Here is a 23,022-nt window from a genome sequence, read left to right as displayed (position 1 = left end):
CCCAGGGGAGAAATTGCATAAAAGCAAATGTGAAATTGACTTCATGCTCAAATTGTTCTCTAATGTATTAATCATGTAGGAACAATTTGCATTTCAAAACAAGCATTATAGTAGAACTGACTAATTTTAGACTTTAAAATGTTGCATGAATAGTACACAGTTTCCATATACCTCCCCCAGTTTCCATATAGCTATTGTACAATGATCAAAACCAAGAAATTAACATTGATGCTATGCTGTTAACCTTAGATCTTAGAGTTTGTCATTTTATTATTATTATTATTATTTAATCTGTTCCAGGATCTGACTCAGGATCCCATATTTCATGTAATTGTCATGTCCCCTTAGTCTTCTCCAGTCAGGGACAGTTCCTCATCCTTTCTCTGTCTTTCCTGATCTTTGGGGAGTGTCCCCCTAATTTGGATTTGTCTGACATTTCTTCATGGTTAGATTGAGGTTATGAATTTGGGAAGAAAACCACAGAAGTGATGTAGTGTCCTCCTTAGGACATCTTATATATGACATGTGAGACTTTAAATTTTAAGATGTGTTTAATGTTTCTAAGTTTTAGTTGTATAATAAAATCTGTTGTTTATACTTTACCATCAATTCATTTTTAACGTGTGGTTTAATGTCTTTAATCTTTATCAGTTCTTTGACATTGTTTCTTTTCTTATGGAGAAGCCATGTGGAAAAGAATTACTGTATAATAGGTGTGCCCCATATTTTTGATTATTTTTCTTTCTTTCGATGTAGTATATTTGATCCCCCAATTATTTCTATCAATTTGAGAGGGTATAATACTTGTAAAACAGTGGTGGTTTTCTGCATTGTCTTTGCAAAATCTTTTAACATAATTACTATCATTGTTTTGTTTCAGTTTCAATAGTAATGGGAGTTCCCACAGTGAAGAGAGAAGTTAAATCTTACCTCATAGAAACTCTTCATTCCCTTATTGATAATCTGTATCCTGAAGAGAAGTTGGACTGTGTTATAGTAGTCTTCATAGGAGAGGTAATTATTTAATTGTTGCTCTTTTTTTTTTACCACATATAATCTGTAAGAGTTGAAACCATATTTTGAATAATGCTTTTATAAACCTTTTTTATAAAATGTGATGAGTAAAGCTTAGGTAGTATATTCCATCTGATAGTTAAATATAAGTTTAACTTGTGTTTGCCTTAACTTCTCTTGTGCAGTTACAATCCAGGAATGGTAATATCTTGTTAATAGGATGATAATATATTCATAGATCTTTATGAACAGCGAGTCCCCATTTCTGGCACTAGGACCTGAATTTGGAGATTTGCATTGATGTTCTTTGGGAGTTTTGAAACCTGAGAAAGGTTTAGGCTGGGGTTTTATCATCTCTTTATTCTCTCTACCGCTTCTCTGTCCTCCCAAGATGCAGCCACATTATTATTTAAAAAGTCAAATATCATGTTAATTATAATTATTATATTGCTTATATTTTAGTCTCCTCAGAAGATATGGGGAAAGAATAAATCTTGAGGAGGTTTTTTTTTTAATGATGAAAAAGCACCCTAGAGTAAATATTTCCTTAATTATTATATTGAATTTCGGTATGTGAGAAGATTTATAACCTCATCTGGTTCTGGCCCACTGATTCCCACCTTTTCAGTGTTTCCTGTCTTTTTTTTTTTTTTTTTAATGAAAATGTTCTTGTGTCTTCTAATAATATAAAAAGTAAACACATGTATATTGTTCAAAACAATTACAGAAATGTATATTGAAAAATTACCTGTAATTCCTCCATGTAGATATAACTACTATTGCTATTCTGAAATATGTATATCTTAAGAAATTTTTCCTGTGGCTGTATACATATATATAAATGGAATTGTTCTGTATATTTCTTAATACCATGGATATTTTCCCATGGTAAAGTGAATAGTTATCACACCATCATTGTTATGGCTATATTACATTCCATTGTATGGTTTTATCATACCTTATTTAATTTCTGATTGACAGACCAATTGAGACTGTTTCCACACTTTTGCTATTCTTTTCGGCATTGTATTGAACATTACTGTAAATAAATGGCTGTGCACTTGTCTGGTTACTGATGCGGGATCAATTCCTAAAAGTGGAATTGCTGGGTAGAGTGCCACATACATTAAATGTTCACACCTGGGCAAGACGCTCTGCAGAAGTTGAGCCATTAATACCCTTTTTCCAGCAGTCTGCGAGAGAGCTTAGTTCCCTGTCCCCATGCTCTGTGAGATATATTAGTCTTTAAATTTATTTTGGCCAATTTGATGGGTAAAAATGATACATTGCTTTTGTTTAATTTGGATTTGTTTACTGAATGGGATTAAATGTTGGTTTATGTATATTTTGACCACTTGTATTTATACTTATTTTTATAGCCTTTGCTCATTTTTTTAATTTGTAAGAAATTTTCATATATGAGAGGAATTAACTCTTGGACATTAACTCTTTAATTAACTCTTTCGTTGTTTGCTTTTTTCATGAACTTCGTTTATGATGTTTTTTGTTTGTTGTAGAAATTTTACATTTTAAGTAATCAGATTTGTCAGTCACATATTGTATGTCAGTAGAAATTGGTACCGCCTCTTTGGAAAGCAGTTTGGCAATAACTATTACAATGTAAGTTTCCTCTGTGACCCAACATTCTCCTTCTAAAAATCAATCCAGTGGAAACATTTGCAAGTATGTAAATATATTCCAGCACATGACACATTTATACAGCTCCTAATGTGCATTGATAAAATAAGTAGAGAAAATGGTCTTGTGGAATAGACTCGAAACTATTCGTAGCAGTTACTTTGAGAGTTGAGATTTTGGGGAGATACCATACAGTTTTGTAAAATTACAACTTTTTTGCAATGAGCGTGTATTGATTTTTATAAGAAAAAAAGCCTTAAAATTTAAAAACTACCAAATGAAAAATGCTCCTTATGCACTTGAAAAATAGTATTCAGCCTATAGACAGAGATTAGCTGCATGAAGATTCAAGACCCTCTTGCTGTAGCCGTTTCTCTGATCACTCAGATGTAGTAACGCTGGGTTTGGAGTCACATGACCTGTGTTCAGGGTCTGGATTCTGCCACTTGAGCAGGTCGTTTTCTCTTTCAGCCTCAGTTTGTTCATGTCTAAAAGGAGAATAGTGCCATTGAGCCTTGTGAGCTCAGCACTGCTGCAGGGAGATGTAGTGAGATCGTGCATGGAGAGACGCTGTAAACTGAAAATGCGGCCCATGGGTCAGCAGTGTTCTGATCTCGGAGGACTTCTCTCCTGAACTGCAGTGTTTGTATATGTGTGTATATAGAATTTCAATATTTGAAAGAAAATCTATTCTGAACAGAAGAATTAGTTTACAGGATTCATTGCATTGCCTTTAGGCAATCTAAAATTATTAATCACCACGTTTGGTTCTACGTTTGATTAGGAGTTTTCACCTAGGTGTCTGGTAGCCTGGGGCTCATTTAACACTAGTCCCAAGTGCCTGTTCTGCGGCTTTGACTGTGATCTACGTGTGGGATGGTTCCTCATCTAGATCTCTAGCCTCTTCCCGAGTCTCTATTTCCAACTGCCTACTTGATAACATTATTTGAATTATTTCATGGGCAACTCTTAATCTGTCCATAACTAAATTAGTCTGATTTCCCCAAACTGCTTCTCTTCCAGGTTTCCCGTCTGTTTATTAAAGGCTCTTTACATCATAGTGTTAGTAGGTCTGGGCTGTAGTCATTCTGCTCTCAGCTCATTGAATAGACCTTGGATGTTCTCAGTTCTGTTTGTGTTATTCCTCAACCCGAAGCATTGCCTCTTCCTTTCTCTTATTCCTCCTTCGGGCCCCAGCTCATCCCTTTTATGAAACTCTCCCCACTCTCCCACTTGAAATAGAGTAAATAGGCCAAAGTAATTTATCTTTTGCAAATATTTTCAGCTTTTATAAAAGTGTGAATTACCTCAGGTCCACTTTAACATGTGAGGAGAAAATTAAGAATGAAAAAACTGGACAAGAATACACATAGACAGTAAAGGAGATCATAGTCTCTTCATTCTTGTTTTAGTTTCTGTTCTTTGTATTTTTTTTTTTTTTTCTTTGAAGGGAGAACCATAAGATGCCCCTCAGGGAGGAGAGGAAAGAGACAGAAAAGTAATTATTTGCTGTGTTTCTAGTTCTTTGCTCCTGATTTTTCCTTTGGGGGTCCATTGGTCTTATATGATGAGACATTTACAGAACATTCAAGGTTTTGAACAGTTGGCTGTTGATGCATTATTTAAAGTTCACTGACTGTGTTCTGGAATTGCAGGAGGAATGGAGAGGAATGAATTCCACCTGCTCTGAAGGATCCATGAGATAATCCAAGTGTGGTGTTCACATTTTAAGATTGTATCATTCTTGTGTTTACTTTTACTTAGAATATAATGATTATTTTTGTATCCTAATGATCCTTGGTTGTCTGTATGCCTCCTTATTTTTTATGTTATATATTTGATTATTAATTTATAATGTTTCTTCTTACTTTATATAATTATTTCTATTATTTCTGTCATGATCATTTCTGGTAGAATGTTTTCCTACAGTGTACTCTGAATTTTACCAAAAATTGTTTTTTCTGTCCCATTCTTATATCTGGAGAACTCCCCATTTTATGAAGCTTGGTGGGAAGAAGTGTCTTCCTCTCACTATGGAAACTAAAAATGCCAGATATTTGCTTAACCAGTTTTCAGGCATGTGACCTGGGCTCAGCCATGTGGGTATTCCTTTCCTGGACTTTGAATGGAGCTTCATTGTTCTCAGATGACACAGAAAACCCCCTCTAAAACGGATTGTTAGAAATAATAGGGAAGTTTATCAAGGTGGCTGGATACAGGATCAGTTTATATTTCTGTACGCCAGCAGAAATATATTTTCTAAGGAAGCAGGGATTGTGGACAGTCCATTCTGGTGATAGTGGTGGTGGTGTCGTCTCCAGGGGCCACAGGGGCAGTGTCCAGAGCATCGAGGACTGATGGTGAGGGCTTTGCAGGCTGTGGCATTAGGAGCATTCTCTGATTTTTGGCTGTGGTCCAGGGTTATTTCTGCCGCCTTCCTAGCCTGCTTCCTCAGCCTAACTGGAGGTTCTATAAGTTCTAACCAATCATTGTCCAGTAAACTGCTTTTCTGACTATCCTGCGTGAGTCAGTTTCTGTCGGTTGCAACTGAGATCCTGACCGATACAGGTTGTATCTTCAAAAATACCTGAATTGCTATATAACCGCCACAGGCAATCAACATGGAGGCACAAGCGTAGATGGCTAAATACTATTCGAAGTGAAAGAAAGAGATGAAATGAGATTTTGAAGTGGGTTTCAGCCAGAATTTTGCCTAAACCGTAACACCTAGATTATGTTGATGATAACCACAAACATTGCTGGGACTTTGGAAGAAGAACTTGAGATAGCCTATCTTTCATATCATTCTAGGTATTCACATTATTTCTGCAGTTTACCTAGAAACAATCCAAAGGCCATATTTAATTTTTAAGTTCCTAAATGATAGAATTCAAGTGGAGATTCTATAATGAAATAACAAATTCATCATGTTGGAAAAACAGCTAGAAGTAGTCTCTGAAAAACTGAGTTTAGAGAATTTCTGGCTTCTCGGAGTGTTTAGTATTTGGCATGAGAACAGCTTTCCTTTTTATTCACTTTTAGGTTTTACTGTCGTACATATTCTAGTTTGTGTTTTACAGTCAGAGTGCCAGAGGCCTTTACTATGCTGTCTTTAAATTCTTTGGTTTAAATTGGGTTAACAGTACTAGTTGGTTAGCAGGCCTATGGGCAGGATTTGCAGAGCAGGTAAATTTGTAAATGAATACAGAAATTGAATAACCAGAGAGAATTGATCAAGTTGCTGTGGAGTTTTTATTTTTTATTTTTATTTATTGTTATGTATTTTATTTACAAGGGAAGATTATTTCCCACTTATTTAATTTTTTGGATAGGTAATAGGATCACATGGTTTAAAAATTATAAATGTGTGTATTGTATACCTTGAAAAGTCTCTCCTCCAAGGCTGTCCCTCGCCTGTTATGGTGGTTGTACCCGTTCAGCGGTATTTAATGGGTATATGTGTGGATTTTTTTTTTTTCTCCCCTTTTCTACATAGATGGTATAATACTAACTTTTCATATTGTAACATTAAGAGCTACTTAGATTTATTGTCAATTTTGATAAAATATCTTCCTAGAAAGTGGTTCATTTTATCAAAATTTTAAAATTTGCTTTATATGGAGTGGAGCAAAGTAAACTTTTGTTCTTTTTGTGGTTATTTCTCCCCGATTTCTTTGTTTATGTGTTTGTATTTGTGCGCCGTCCCCCTTTTTGATAGGTTAGCTAGTGGAACTGTTTTTATTTATTATCCCCCAAACCATCTTTTGGGTTTATTTATTGTTTCCCTTTTTTTGTTTTCTAATTTATTAATGTCTGCTTTTAACATTATTAATTTTTTCTGGTTTTGTTGGTTCCATTTTATACTTTTCAAACATCTTGACCCAAATGCTAAATTGATTTATTTATTATTTGCTATTTATTTATTTCCTTTTGCTAATATAAGAACTAATATAAATTTTCTTCTGAGTACTGTGTTAGCTATATCCCATAGGTTCTGACGTGAAATGTTTAAATTCTTATTAGTCCATGATTTTTTTTTAATTGAAGTATAGTTTATTTACAGTATTATAGTTTCAGGTGTACAACATAGTGATTCAATATTTTTATAGATTATACTCCATTTAAAGTTATTATAAAATATTGGCTACATTCCTTGTGCTGTTCATTATATCCTTGTAGCTTATTTATTTTATACGTAGTATTGTTAGTTTGTACCTCTTAATCCCCTACCCCTACCTTGCCCTGTCCATGATTTTGGTTTATGTTTCCTCTTTGACCAAGGAGATGATCAAGAGAGTTTTTAAACTTTCTTATTGGTAGGGGCTTTTTGTTTTCTGGATTGGTTATTTATTTTTTGAGGAAGTTTCACATTCATTTTTTAAAACTACTTTGAAATCATTTTTGACTTACAAGGAAATTGCAAAAGTTGTACAGAGTTCCCAGATACCCTTCAGCCAATCTCCCCAAATGCTAGCATCTTACATGACCATAATGTAATTATCAACAGCAGGAAGTTAACATTGAAACTATATTATTAACTAATCAACACACCTTATTTAGATTTCTCCAAATATCCCACTAATGTCCTTTTATGACCTTGACACTTTTGAAGAACACTGGTTATTTTGTGGCATGTCATTCAGTTTCGGATTGTTTGATATTTCTTTTTTTTTTTTTAACATCTTTATCGGAGTGTAATTGCTTTACAATGGTGTGTCAGTTTCTGCTTTATAACAAAGTGAATCAGTTATACATATACATATGTTCCCATATCTCTTCCCTCTTGTCTCTCCCTCCCTCCCACCCTCCCTATCCCACCCCTCTAGGTGGTCACAAGCCACCAAGCCGATCTCCCTGTGCTATGCAGCTGCTTCCCACTAGCTATCTGTTTTATGTTTGGTAGTGTATATATGTCGATGCCACTCTCTCACTTTGTCACAGCTTACCCTTCCGCCTCCCCATATCCTCAAGTCCATTCTCTAGTTGGTCTGTGTCTTTATTCTCGTCTTACCCTTAGGTTCTTCATGACCATTTTTTCCCCCCTTAGATTCCATATATATGTGTTAGCATAAGGTATTTTCTTTTCTCTTTCTGACTTAATTTGCTCTGTATGACAGACTCTAGGTCCATCAGAAGAAGATGTGGCACATATATACATTGGAATATTACTCAGCCATAAAAAGAAATGAAATTGAGATATTTGTAGTGAGGTGTTTGATATTTCTTTACGATTAAATTCAGGTTGTGCATTTTTAGTAAGAACACCATAGAAGTGATGTATTCTTTTTCAGAGCCTCGTGTTTAGAGGATGTTGATATATCTCATTGCCAGCAATGTTAACTTTCATCACTTGATTGAGATGGCGTCTGCCAGATTTCTCTACTGTAAATATTCTCCTTTTCTGTATGTACCTTGTAGCTATCTTGTGGGGTGATACTTTGAGATCATGCAAATATCCTGTTTCTCATCATAAGTTTTTGCCAGCTAATTTAGCATCCTTGATGATTCTTGCCTGCAGTAATTACTATTGCACATTTATTGTACTATCATTACTATAATTACTATTGTATGATTTATTAATTGGAATTCAGCTATAAGGAAGATCTATCCTTTTCCCCAATTTCATTTATTTTCTCAGTTATTTATGTCAGTGTGTTGTGGATATTACTGTAAATTTTTTACTTTGTTGCTCAAATTGTCCCAAATTTGGCCATTTGGGAGCTCTTTGAGTTGGCTACTCTCTCCTTTCAATATGCCCCATCATTTTTTCTTATTTTCTAGCAATATAAGATGTTCTAGGTTTATTTTGTATTTTCCCTGCCCCTGTCCTAGAATCAACTATATCCCCAAGGAACCTGGTTCCTTTTATTGGAGAATGGTAATAGAAACCAAGGCCTGGGCTCTAGATGTGCTCCTTGTTCCTGAGGGATCATTGCTTCTGACGTTTTCAGTGGGCAGAGCTAGGAAATACATGTATTCATACATACACATGCATGCACACATATATACATCTATGTAAGTCCTGTGTGCATCCATTTGTAGGTCCAACCCAATACCACAGGGTTCATCCTAGCCTCCCCCATTCCTTAATTTTAACTCTTTTCTCCAACGGTGAGAAACTTGGTCCTCATGATTCACAATATATTTACTTACTTGCTTAAACCTAAATAAACATAAAGTACATTCTCAATTGATAACCTACTTAAACCTATTGATTAAAGTTCATTTTCTAATTTTCCTCAAGAAAGGTCCTTGTGAGCAATTTTCCCTGAGGTCCTATGTGATCAAAATGTTATCTTCTGCCTTTATATTTGCTTGGGTATAGAAACTGTCAGTTACATTTCCTTTTCTTTCTTTCTTTCTTTTCCCCTTTTTTTTTTTTTTTCCAGAGGATGGGGGAATGGTATAGTGCTATTGCTAAAGCTAGCCAGATGACCTTCCATCTTTCTTATTTGTTGCTGTAAGAAATCCATATTTTACCTGGTTGCCCAAAAGATTCTTTTTTTATCTTTAAAGCCTAGTAACTTTGGTGTACTATGTCTTGATTTTAACCATTGTAGATCATTTTTCCCTGGCACAGGATATGTTCTTTAGGTATAGAGTCAAGTTGTCTTTAATTTCAAGAAAGGACTTTTGAATGGTATTTTTTATTATGAAAATTTTAAGACACACAACAAAATTGAAAGAATTTTACAGTAAATACCTGTTTACATCCTACCTAGATTCTACCAATGTTTTAGTATTTTCATTTATCGCATCTCTATCCATCATTAATCCATTTTATTTTCTATTGTAAAATGTCTTCAAAACTCTGCCCGTTTAAAAAAATTGTGTGGTGGTGGTATTGAGTTTTTCAGAGTTCTTTGTGTATACTGGATACCATTCTTTTGTCAAATATGTGTTTTTGTGAATATTTTCTCCCAATCTGTGGAAGTCTATTCATGTTTTTGCCTTGTCTTGGCGAGCAGAAGTTTTTAATTTTAATGAAGTCTGATTTGTCAATATTGCCTTTTATGACTCTTGCTCTTCATGACCTGAGAAACCCTTGCTTACCCCCAAATCATAAAGATTTTCTTCTCTGAAAGCTTCATGTTTTAACTTGTGCATTAGGTCTGTGATCTATCTCAAGTTAATTTTTGGTCATGTTAAGTTCACTGTTTTTTATATAGATGTCATTTTCTTCCATAACCAGTTATTGAAACACTTTCCTTTCCCCATTGGATTGCTTTGGTGCTTTTGTTGAAAATCCAGTGACCCTGTAAGTGTGAGTCTTTTTTCTGTTCTGTTCCATTGATCTGTGCGTTGATCCTTATGCAAATTCCTCACTATCTTGATTACTATAGCTTTGAAGTATTGAAGACAGGTAGGATTAAGTCCTCCAACTTTGTTCTTTTCAAGATTGCTTTAGATATTTTAGATCTTTTGCATTTCCATGTATATTTTTAAATTATCACAATCATTTCTGCTATCTGGAATTGCTTCACCACAGTAACTGCTTCAACGGGGTGTTTTTTCTTTTCAATTACTGAGGAAATATTTGGTCACAATTTCTCACCTATTTTGTTGCTATCAAGTGTAGCTTTTGTTGTGTGTGGTGTTTTTTTTTTTTTTTTTTTTTTTGCGGTATGCGGGCTTCTCACTGTTGTGGCCTCTCCCTTTGCGGAGCACAGGCTCCGGACGTGCAGGCTCAGCGGCCATGGCTCACGGGCCCAGCCGCTCTGCGGCACGTGGGATCTTCCCAGACCGGGGCACGAACCCGTGTCCCCTGCATCGGCAGGCGGACTCTCAACCACTGCGCCACGAGAGAAGCCCGCTTTTGTTGTTTTTGTTCATAGGTTTTGTTGAAGCTCTCCTTTTTGTCTTACGTTTTTCTGTAGTTGCTGTGTTGGTTCCTTTTTTATGAATCATCATTGAAGGAGGGACAGAGTAGTGTTCCAGACTAACTGTGTGTGTGTGTGTGTGTTTTGTTTTGTTTTTTTCCTTGATCAAACCATCAAACCATTTGTAGCTGCCACAGAGTCGGGCTGCTTCCTGCAACTATAACTACTCTGCACGGTTCTGCACATTACCTCGGGTTATTGGAACCAAACTGGGTTCCTTTTGAGTTTGAGAATTTTGGTTATTAATTTTGGTCTTACTGAAAATGGAGTTTGCAGTTTTGTAACTGTTTCTCCTTGGTGATTGTGTGTAATGTCAGTGCTGTGTTCCTGGGTGAACTCTGTATGAGTGGTTTAGTCTTTTCTGGTTAGACCCTTTAGTGGTGCTTTCAGCCAGGGGTTAGTTACCTGAATGCTTTGGAACTTTTTTCCACCCCAAAGCACCTGAGAAGTACAGTAGCCTCAGAAACAGTCGCCCTGTCTGTACTTATGTTTTCTCAAACTCTCATACTTACCTTTTGTCATCTTTTTTAATAGAGGCAAAAGAACAGATTTCATTCTAAGTATTCTTTTACTCGTTGAACTAAAGTGAGGAAGGTACTGAAGGATATTAAAAATCTTAAAAAAATCCGTTAGACAGTGGATCGTGCCCTTAACTTGTAGTCTGGCATTACACAGGAATATTTTTTTCTGTACCCTTGTCTTCGTTTTTCCTTTTGAAAAAAATATTTATTAGCTATATATGCACATGGCTAAGTGCAGTAGTTCCTCAAGGTTAATTTGCTAAACAGCAGTCTCCTGTCTTCATTCTTCCTACCCCTAGCCCCATTTTCCTTTCTTTCTCTTCCCCACTTGCTCCCCCAGTGAGATCTTTTAGGTCTTTCAGCTCCAGCTGGCTGGCCACCAGGTAAAGTAGAAAAACTTCTGGTGATACTATTCAGTTGATTATCATTTTTTTTTTGGATCTTGTCAAAAACCAACTTTTAGTTTTATTAACTTTATCATTTCTCTATTTTTCATTATTTATTTATTTTTTTATTGAACTGTAGTTGAATTACAATGTGTTAATTACTGCTGTACAGCAAAGTGACTCAGTTATACATATATGTACATTTTTTCTTATTTTTTTCCATTATGGTTTATCTGAGGATATTAAATATAGTTTCCTGTGCTATATGGTAGGACCTTGTTGTTTATCATTCCTCTATTTTTCTATTTCATTAATTTCCACTCTTTACTATTTCCTTCCTTCTGCTTACTCTTAGTTTGGTTTACTTTTCTTTTTCTATATTTTTAAGGTGAACACTTATATTATTGGTTAGAGAGTTTCTTTTCCTAATATAGGCAGTTGAAAGCTCTAAATCTCCCTTTTGAGCACCAGTTTAGCTGCTTCCCATAAATTTTGATATGTCAAGTTTTAATTTTCATTCAGATCAAAATACTTTCTAAATCCCCTTGTAATTACTTCTTTTACTCATGGTTTATTTAGAAATGTGTTTAATTTTTATCTATTTGTGTATTTCCCAAATTTCCTTCTCTTGTTTGATTTCTAATTCAGCTCCATTGTAGTCAGAGAACAAACTTTGCATGATTTCAGACCTTTTAAATTTATAAATACTTATTTATGGACTTGTGTATGGTGTATCCTGATAAGGTTCCGTGTGGTTTACAAAGAATGGATTCTGCTTTTGTCGAGAGGAGTGTTTTATAGAAGCCTGTTAGGTCAAGTTGGCTGATAGTGTTGTTCAAGTCTTCTGCAGACTTGCTGATTATCTGTCTAGTTAATAGTTGTTTCTATTCTCGATTTTAAACCGCAGATTACTGTCTTGGTGCTTCAGTAGTATTTTTGGCCTGTAATTTTTTTAGAAGGTAGATTTTAAGATGTTTACTTATGCATTGGTTATAAATCACAGAAATGCCAGTCAGGAAGAAAGTATATATATATATATATATATACACACATATACACACATATATATGTCTATGTATATATAATATCCTATAAAACTTGCTTGTAATTATACACACATATATATGTCTATGTATATATAATATCCTATAAAACTTGCTTGTAATTCAACAAATATTTACTGACGCAGCAGTAAGTGTTAGGCATATCATCGAATAAAACAAAGCCTGTGCCCCATGAAACTTACATTGTAGAGAAGGACAGATAAAAAACAAATATATGATGTGTTAGATGGTAGAGAATGCTACGGAAAATAAATCAGAGTAAATAAGAAAGGGAGTACAGGGTTGCCAAGGGATGGTTTATTAGAGTGGTCAGGACATTCGGGCAAAGACCTGAAAGGTGCAACAGTTGCACAGTCCAAGCAGACTAACAGCATGTGCCAAGGCCCTCAGGTGAGAGCATTGCTGGGCACATTTTGTGAAACATCAAGGAGAGGCCTGTGTGGCTGGAGCAGAAAAGGTGAGGGGCTTAGCAGTAGGAGTCGGCAGAGGAGGAGTAGGTTGGGCCGGATCACTGAGCATGCTACAGGCCATCGTGAGAACTTTGCTTTTACCCTCAGTCAGGAAACTGTGGCAAAGTTTTTTTTGTAAAGGGCCACATGACAAATATTTTAGGCTTTGCAGGCCATACAGTCTCTGTTGCAACTGTTCAACTCTGCTGTTGTAGCCCCGAAAACACCAGAAACAATATGTAAATGAAAGGATGGGGTTGTGTTCCAATAAAATTTTACTTTATGAAAACAGGGAGTGGGTCTGTCGTGTGAACTGCTAATCTTGAAAGCCATTTGAGGGTTTCAAGTAGAGAAGCCACTTGACTTAACGTTTTTTTTTTTCTTTGAAGGAACTTAAAAAACTTTATTTTGAAATAACTTAGATTTACAGAAAAATTGCAGAAGTAATGCAGAGTATTCCCTTCACTGCTCTAACGTTAACAACTTATGTAGCCAAATAATCAAGACCAGGGAATGAACTTTGATATAATACTATTAGCCAAACTGTAGACATTATTCATATTCCACTTTTTTCCACCTAAGGTCATTTGTCTGTTCCAGTGTACAATCCAAAAGATCACACCGCATTTAGTTGTTCTGATTCCTTAATTTCCTCCTTTTTTTAAAAAAATTTATTTATTTTTGGCTGTGTTGGGTCTTTGTTGCTGCGCACGGGCTTTCTCTAGTTGTGGCGAGCGGGGGCTACTCTTTGTTGCGGTGCGCGGGCTTCTCATTGCTGTGGCTTCTCTTGTTGCGGAGCACAGGCTCTAGGCGTGCGGACTTCAGTAGTTGCGGCACACGGGCTCAGTAGTTATGGCTCGCGGGCTCTAGAGCGCAGGCTCAGTAGTCGTGGCGCACGGGCTTAGTTGCTCTGCGACATGTGGGATCTTCCCAGACCAGGGCTCAAACCTGTGTCCCCTGCGTTGCCAGGCGGATTCTTAACCATTGTGCCACCCAGGAAGTCCAATTTCCTCCTATCTTTGACAGTTCCTCAGTCTTCTCTTGTGTTTCATGAACTTGGAGACATTTCATGAGTACTAGTCAGTTATTTTTGTAGAATGTCTCAATTTGGGTCTGTCTGATGTTTTCTCATGATTAGATTGCAGTTATGCATTTTTGGTATAACTCACCTTTTAAAAGGATCACAGTGGCTTCTTTGGAAAGGGCAGAAGCGAGGAGCCTACTTAGAAAACTTGTAATAATCCAGGCTAGGCTTGGAGGTGGTGAGAAGTCATCAAACTAGGAACATATTTTGAATTGAATGGGTTCTGATCACAAAAGTTTGAGAACTGTTGCTGTAGCATCAGCCGACTGTTAGGAGAAGGAAAGGAAGAAAGGCTATGAAAGATATATTGAAAATGAAGAAGTAGGTTTCTTTTTTTCTCTTGTGTATCCTTTTAACTTCCGCTTTCTTACTTTTATCTTTGAACAGCTTGACTATTTTAGAAACTACAAGCTAACTGTAGTATTTGTTAGCCTCTGTTGGTACATCTGCACTGAATTTAAAGAACCTTAAAACCAAGCACTAGGTGTATAGGAATAGCTTTTCCTTGGACCCCTAGGGAAACAAAATTTATTATGAGCTGCCAGCTCCATTCTGGCACAGGCCTGTCATTTTAGTCCTTTTGATTTGTCACTTGTACACATTCTCTTTTTGGAATTCTTGGAATTTTTGGAATTCTCATTGGTTCTTTATTATATAAAAATGACGTCTGCTTCCAGCCATGATGGAGTTAATAAGGACTGGACTTACCTTCGTGCTATAAGCAACTAAAAAGCTAGACAAAATATACAATCCAGTTGTTCTCAGACAGTGGACAGCAGGCTGTGCAGGATGTGATTCCCTGAGAGAGAGAAATGAGCACCACGATTGTCCCAACTTTCTGCCTGGAGATATTTCCAGATCACGTTGCAGGAAGGGGAATCCCGAAGAGAGCAGCTGGAAATTGCAGAACAGAGTTCCAGAACAGAGATGCTGAACAGAAAATGATGGTGCCTTTGAGTCTTTGTTGGATGGGGACCCACATACACAGGGTGAAGCTCCACAGGTTTGGAAAAAGGATGATCAGGGAGCTGCAACCTGACCATATCCCATTGCTCACGTAGGATGAGGTTGACCGGCCAGAACGGTAAGCCCCTGGTGATAACCCAGGGCGTTCAGTGGAGACGACAAAGGAAGTGGTTATTCTCAACCCACCCCAGCAAAGCTTAGAGGCCTTTAAGGATCAGCTGATCCACAAATAACTGCCTGCTGGAATAAAGCTCAGCGCTTTCTAAAAGAAGACAGCAAAATCAAGACACTCAGCGGTGTGCATTTGTAATGTCCAGTATCAAATAAAAAATTGTTATTGTTAACCAGAATGCCAAGGAGCCCCCAAAAAAGTGACCCATAACTAGAAGAAAATTTAGCCCCTAGGAACAAGGATAGGGAAGACTTGGAACAGAGCTATCAACCGAGTGATATAAAGCCATCAGAGGTTATTTAGAAGATAACCAGCAAAGGTGGTGGATATCATCCTTATTATTATTATTTTTTTTTTTTTTTTGCGGTACGCGGGCCTCTCACTGTTGTGGCCTCTCCCGTTGCAGAGCACAGGCTCTGGACGCGCAGGCTCAGTGGCCATGGCTCACGAGCCCAGCCGCTCCGCGGCATGTGGGCTCTTCCCGGACCGGGGCACGAACCCGTGTCCCCTGCATCGGCAGGCGGACTCTCAACCACTGCACCACCAGGGAAGCCCCATCCTTATTTTTATGGCCTATTTCCAGTGACCACTTGGTGGCCTGTTTGGCTAATTCAACCTTCCTGTCTCACCAGGACTTGTCTTTTCCAGTACAGCAGTGCAAGCCCAGCTTTCCTGCTCAGCATCGCATTAAGCAGCACCCCCCAGTCTGTACATGTGTATAATAATAGCATATTATACCCTCTAAAATATATACAAAATAGAAAATTTTACGCTATGATCTATTCCAGTGGATTATCTTGCACATACCCTGTCTAAGGGCAGAGGCAAAGCCCTAATTAACATATCAATTAATTTACAATATTCCTCTTAGTATTTTCTGTTTATTTTTGTCGATTTGAATAGAAATATGTATCAGATTTGGGCTCAGATGTCAAATCTTCAGACTTTCTTTGACTATCCTGTTTAAATAGGTTGCTTCCTTTTCTCTATTATTGCATACTAGTTATATAGCACTTAATAAATATTCAGTTATAAATATATATATATAATTTTGGTTTTCTTTATGGACTGCATCTTCCACAAATTTTAAATTTCACAAGGCAGAGATCTTGTCTATTTTATTTGCTAGTCTAAACTCAGAGCTTGATGATATGGATATGATACGGATATAAATATCCCCAATTATGGTGTAGACACCAAGTAAATATTTGTGGAATGAAATGATTGGAAAGAAGATAGTAAATTTACATATGAAGGACATTTTTAAAAATCAATTTTTACCTTCAAGTTATTTAAAATTCAGTCCTCTTAATTTTATGTTCTTTTTTGATCTAGTGCTTAAAATTTCTTCCTTCTTTTTCATCTGGCTAACTGTTTTACAACTGGTAACTGTTTAAAGTTTCTGACATTTGTAACATTTGTTTATCTTTCATAGGAGGTTGCCTCTAACTTTCTGTTTTATTCTTTGGCCCATTAGAAATAAATTTCTATAATTTATTTATAAAAGTATCTTCACTCAGATTTCTAGTTCACATATTTGTTCTTTGCAGTATTACTGAACACAACAGCTATAGCATATTCAAAAGTGATGTGTTATTTTATATATTGATTTTAATTGAAAGTTTCCCTGAAATCATATGACTTTGTTACAGTTTCCTGACTGCCGTGACATTTGGCAAAGAATTATTTCTTTTCCAGTTGGACTTTATAAATTATTGATTTAGAGTAAAGATTGGAATTTATTACTGTCATTTCATCTAATTTATACACTACTGGTAAAATTGATTCCTAAGCCAAGTGTATATGTTGATGAATTGTTACGTGTGTATGACTCTATGCTGATGAATTGGTGTCAGTATTAGTGACTTACTTGAACATGCTTTTATGCTTCTTAAACTTTTCCTTATACATCCCTAAGAGAAGCTGCTTGACCCATAGTTCTGTATGCACAATCTGAAATACTTTTTCTTTTTACATTTAACGTTTTTCTATCTCTTAGTTTTTGTTTTTGATTATTTATTTATTTATTTTTTGGAATCACATAACATACAACTCACCTATTTAAAGCCAGAGTTCTGTAGCCATCATCTTAATCAATTTCTGGAAGATTTTCATCACCTCAAAGCGAAATTTCTGCACCCCTTAGCCATTACCCATTAATACTGCTCTCCCCCCAGCCCTAGACAACCACTAATCTACTTTCTGTCTCTATAGATATTTTTAAAATACTGGACATTTTATATAAGTGCAGTTATAAAATGTGTGGTCCTTTGTGACTGGCTTCTTTCACTTAGCATAGTGTTTTCAAGGTTCATCCATGTTGCAGTATGTATTAATAAATCCTTTAGTTTTAATTTAAAAAATTTAATTTTACTTAACCATGAAGAAGACTTGATTTCTCCAGGGGTGGGGGGAATGCTCTTTCTTCTTTTGCTATGTATGTCTACTCTTTTTCCCACCTGTCCCAATCATTATCTCTCACATACCCTAAGAATATACATATCTCATTTATAGATTCACAGATATGTTCTCAGAATTGGAGGACAATATTACCTTTTTTTTTAACATCTTTATTGGAGTATAACTGCTTTACAATGGTGTGTTAGTTTCTGCTTTATAACTAAGTGAATCAGTTATACATATACATATATCCCCATATCTCTTCCCTCTTGCATCTCCCTCCCTCCCACCCTCCCTATCCCACCCGTCTAGGTGGTCACAAAGCACCGAGCTGATCTCCCTGTGCTATGCGGCTGCTTCCCACTAGCTATCTATTTTACATTTGGTAGTATATATATGTCCATGCCACTCTCACTTCGTCCCAGCTTACACTACCCCCTCCCCATGTCCTCAAGTCCATTCTCTACGTCTGCGTCTTTATTCCTGTCCTGCCCCTAGGTTCTTCAGAACTTTTTTTTTTTTTAGATTCCATATATGTGTGTTAGCATACGGTATTTGTTTTTCTCTTTCTGACTTACTTCACTCTGTATGACAGACTCTAGGTCCATCCACCTCACTACAAATAACTCAATTTCGTTTCTTTTTATCGCTGAGTAATATTCCATTATATACATGTGCCACATCTTCTTTATCCATTCATCTGTTGATGGACACTTAGGTTGCTTCCATGTCCTGGCTATTGTAAATAGAGCTGCAATGAACATTGTGGTACATGACTCTTTTTGAATTATGGTTTTCTCAGGGTATATGCCCAGTAGTGGGATTGCTGGGTCGTATGGTAGTTCTATTTTTAGTTTTTTAAGGAACCTCCATACTGTTCTCCATAGTGGCTGTATCAATTTACATTCCCACCAACAGTGCAAGAGTGTTCCCTTTTCTCCACACCCTCTCCGACATTGATTGTTTGTAGAATTTTTGATGATGGCATTCTGACCATTGTGAGATGATATCTCATTGTAGTTTTGATTTGCATTTCTCTAATGATTAGTGATGTTGAGCATCCTTTCATGTGTTTGTTGGCAATCTGTATATCTTCTTTGGAGAAATGTCTAGTTAGGTCTTCTGCCCATTTTTGGATTGGGTTGTTTGTTTTTTTTGATATTGAGCTGCATGAGCTGCTTGTATATATTGGAGATTAATCCTTTGCCAGTTGCTTCATTTGCAAATATTTTCGCCCATTCTGAGGGTTGTCTTTTCGTCTTGTTTATGGTTTCCTTTGCTGTGCAAAAGCTTTTAAGTTTCATTAGGTCCCATTTTTTAATTTTTGTGGTGCTGGGAAAACTGGACAGCTACATGTAAAAGAATGAAATTAGAACACTCCCTAACACTATAGACAAAGATAAACTCAAAATGGATTAAAGACCTAAATATAAGGCCAGACACTATCAAACTCTTAGAGGAAAACATAGGCAGAACACTCTATGACATAAATCACAGCAAGATCCTTTTTGACCCACCTCCTAGAGAAATGGAAGTAAAAACAAAAATAGTACCTTTTAAGAAGTCTCCACAGGCCTTTAAAAAAGATTTCAGGAAAAAGCATTCTTTTAATTTAAAGCAGTGAAGCCCCCAACATCTCAGAGACTTCCTGTCTTATGGGCAACATTTAAGAGTTGGGGAGAGGCAAGGAGCGACCTGAATGGGGACAAAGACTGGCCTGGCTGTGTGTTTCTAGGCCAGTTAGTTACATGTTTACTTTCTTCAGAAGAGCCCCACAACCACTCCCTTGGCTGATACCAGGTAGGGTCACTTCTGGTATATAATGGTGACACCAGTTACCGTCGCTTAAGTGAATCTTTTGCTAGTTGCGTCAGTTAACATGCAACATAAGGATTATGTGTAGTTTTAGATATGGATCACTTGCATTTCATAAATTTTATTATACATTACATAATAGATCTATGTTCACATAAGCTTATTCTTCTTAGCCGCCCTCTTGGATAGCTTACTGGACAGGGAGCTGGACTTGTTCAACTGTATTCCTGTTTCCTTGGCTAGGCAAATCACTGGCTCTCAATAAACGCTTATCAAATTGAATTTCACGTATTACTAAACTCATTAAAGGTTATATAAACCAGACTTGATTATGTTCTCTAAAATCATAGCCTGATGAATGGTAGGATGTGCTTGGGTTTACGTAGGGGAAGGACGGAGGGTTTTGAGCTGTGTGCTAGTTGTGTTTCCATAGTTCTTTAAGAGTTTGATGGATATGGTCTTAATAAGTTGTCTCACTCCTACATCTTTAACAATAAAAATAGGAATTACTTTCAATTAACAGAAATTAAAGTTAAACTACTTTTCCAAAAAGCCTCCTCTAAAACAACTTTTTATAATTCAGTAGTTTCGTAATTTCCAGTGTTAAGACAAACCAAAAAGATAAAGCTCATCTTCCTCAAGTATTAAGTGTTTTGGCCGTCTTTATAACATAGATTGTACTAGGGATATCATTGATTCCTTCTAACAGTTGAGCATTTTAAGTTGTCACTGTAGTTAAAATTGGTCGGGAGTATTGGCTCTCCACTTGTATGTATAATTTAGAAGTTTATAGGTTTGATAAACGTTTTTTTCTGACTGATTAAAGTACTTTTGACTTGGGTTCTCATTATCAGCTTAATAATAAAGTAATAATAATACAGAATAACACTGCTTTTTATTACATAGCTTTATCATGTAATGTCATAGTGTCTGAGGTATTATTTCCTCCCAACCCCCCCCCCCTTTTTCTTTAAATAGGATAGGAAACTGAGGCTCAGAGCTTGACTTTCTTTAGATTATACAGGCCAGTAGCTAGAGAGGCAAATCTGGAACCTGGGTTTTATGATTCCAAGTGGAAAAATCTTTCCCTATAGCGTTCTGCATCTGTTATTTATTCACTACTTACAGTTTGGATATTGCAGAAGAAGTAGAAATAGTTTCTGTGCTCACTTTTTTCTACTGAATTGAACGTAGACAATTGAAAACAATAAAAACTTAAGAATCTGCTTATTGTATGGGTTAGTACTCAGCGATATATAGCAGTGCAATACAGTAGAATACAGAAGTGAAAATCCCATAAGTTGTCTGAAAATTTCATGTTTTCAATGAATGTTTTAATCATTAATTTTGAGTTCAGAATTAAAAGTTAAATAAAATATAAAGGTAAAAATATAAAAACATGAATGTTTGTATAATTGGTTTTTTCTCTCCCAGACAGATATTGATTATGTAAATGGTGTTGTAGCCAACCTGGAGAAAGAGTAAGTTCTTCTTAATTATGGAAATGAAAATATTCTATTTACTATTATCTCTTGGCTTTTTGCTAAAAGAAAACACCTTCTTTTACAGTTCATTTTTTCTGTGGAGTTCAGTGTTCACTGGACCACCTATCATTGGTCTTTTATATTATCATAAAGTAGGTGTATGTATATCAAGTTATCTGATGGGATACATTGGTGTATTTCATTTTGGAAAAGACTTGAATGTCATATATATGTAACACTATCAAACAACAATTTTTAATCTTGAAGACAGTGAATAGAGAGTCATATGAGATCACTTAAATCTTTCACCCTCTGTTTAGCAAGAAAAAAAAATTTCTGCTGTCAGGGCAGCTAGTCAGGTAGCAGTTTCAAACCTCAGTGCTAAACTATGTCTAAAAATCTGCAAAGGTTTATTAACAGTTTATTTTGAGTGGGGCACATAGCAGGTAACAGATGGACAGCTTAGTAAGTTGCAGATACCATTAGTTTTTATAATATTGTCTTTGTAGTTTTAAGAGCAGTATCATGAAATTAGTCCTGATATGGGTTTCTTCATTGAAATGTATCTCTTGTTGCCCCCAAAAGACATATCTTTTACTTTAAAAGGAAAGACAAAAGAGAAGCAAAGGTCCTTGTTTAAGATAATGTGGCTCTACCTTTGTCTATCAATATGCTAAAACCAGAGATCTTTTTAAAATGTATTTTTATGTTATACATATAAGTTGATCATTAAGATATAAAATCCCACAGAACTTAAATAACTCAGCCAACCTTTCTCATGATAGATTTTCTAAAGAAATCAGTTCTGGCTTGGTTGAAATAATATCACCTCCTGAAAGCTATTATCCTGACTTGACAAACTTAAAGGAGACATTTGGAGATTCTAAAGAAAGAATAAGGTAAGCCTGTGCACCCTTGTGAGTATAATAGGTAATAAATATCATCCTTGTTTATCGAAGCTTAACTCATTTTAGGGTTGAGCTAATTAGTTGAGAGCTAATGACTTTTTGATTATTTTATTGGAAATTCTGTGGAGTTTCTGATGAGAGATTGAATTTGGTAAACCTAATGAATTTTATAACTGTACTGCTCTGTGTCGTTATAACTTTTCTTAAGAGTATATTCAGTATAACTCAAAAGTTAGTCCAGATAGAAATCTCATGTCTGTGTGTAACATAAATGAGAACAGATCCAATAAAAGTGATCAAAACAATAATACTCTTGTGCAGAATTGTATTGCAATAAAATCATTAGTCAATTGAATTTATTTATCTCTGAATCTCTAAAATTGAAAGAGAAACTTTCCTTGTGTTGTTATTAAAGACAAAGTAAGCTAAGAGATATTGGCATTATTTTGGGGTTGCCTATAACCAGAAAAAAGGACAAAAACACTGTGTTGGGAAGAGATTTATTGTATTTCTTGAGTTGTTAATTTGTCACAAAAACAGATATGTTGCAAAAAAAAAAAAAAAAACAGATATGTCCCTATAATTGGTTAATTATCTCTCAATAAATATAATGTTATTTTAAAAATTTAGGATTGAATTTGTTTGAAAAAAACTATGGATAGACTCATTAAATTCATATCAGTTGGTAAGGTATTTTCTGGAGAAGTTTACTTAGTGGTTCAAAGCTTTTATTGTGTGCTTTTTTTTAAAACTGGCTTTTAGAAAAACCACTTCTCTTTTTAACATTGGTCAGTGTGTTTCTGTAGACTGCCAAGAATTCACCAAAAGGACCTAATATTGTAAATTTTAATATGATGTTTTGGGTTTTTAAAGCATTTTTACCTGTATGTGAAGCACTAGTTCCTAGAGACATTAAGATATTACTGGAAAAGGGGGCTGTGGTCAAGAAAATTTGGAAAATATTGGATTAAAAACTTTTTTTCAACAAATGTATTTCCTGCTGAATGTTTAAATGCCTCTAATATACTAATATGTCTCTAGAAGAGGAATATGTGTCCTTCCCAAACTTACTTGACATTAGACTCCTTTTTTCCTCAGGACACCTTGAGGATTAGTGTTTTTGAGAATATATTTAGATAAAGCCTTCATTAGAGAAGAGTGAATTCTCATTCACTCTCTCCTAAGTGGATATATCCTGTATGTGTGATATCCATCCATCTATTTATCTACCTACCTATCTT

General features: G+C 35.8%; 1 protein-coding gene across 4 annotated transcripts in view; it reads left to right on the top strand.

Moving 5' to 3' along the window:
• Positions 1-23,022, top strand: part of MGAT4A (alpha-1,3-mannosyl-glycoprotein 4-beta-N-acetylglucosaminyltransferase A) — a gene marked incomplete at both ends in the record, with an annotated part of 85,592 nt that overhangs the window by 39,446 nt on the left and 23,124 nt on the right. For all 4 annotated transcript variants that reach the window (XM_079721038.1, XM_079721037.1, XM_079721035.1 and 1 more), the window contains 3 exons: positions 881-1,014; positions 20,824-20,870; positions 21,659-21,772. In XM_079721038.1, coding sequence (XP_079577164.1) covers positions 881-1,014; positions 20,824-20,870; positions 21,659-21,772 — 295 coding nt within the window. The remainder of the gene's footprint in view (positions 1-880; positions 1,015-20,823; positions 20,871-21,658; positions 21,773-23,022) is intronic.

Source organism: Hyperoodon ampullatus, assembly GCF_949752795.1.
Source record: "Hyperoodon ampullatus genome assembly, chromosome: 15".
NCBI lineage: Eukaryota > Metazoa > Chordata > Mammalia > Artiodactyla > Ziphiidae > Hyperoodon > Hyperoodon ampullatus.
Note: the sequence above shows the minus strand (reverse complement) of the source record. Positions and strands in the feature narration are given on the sequence as shown.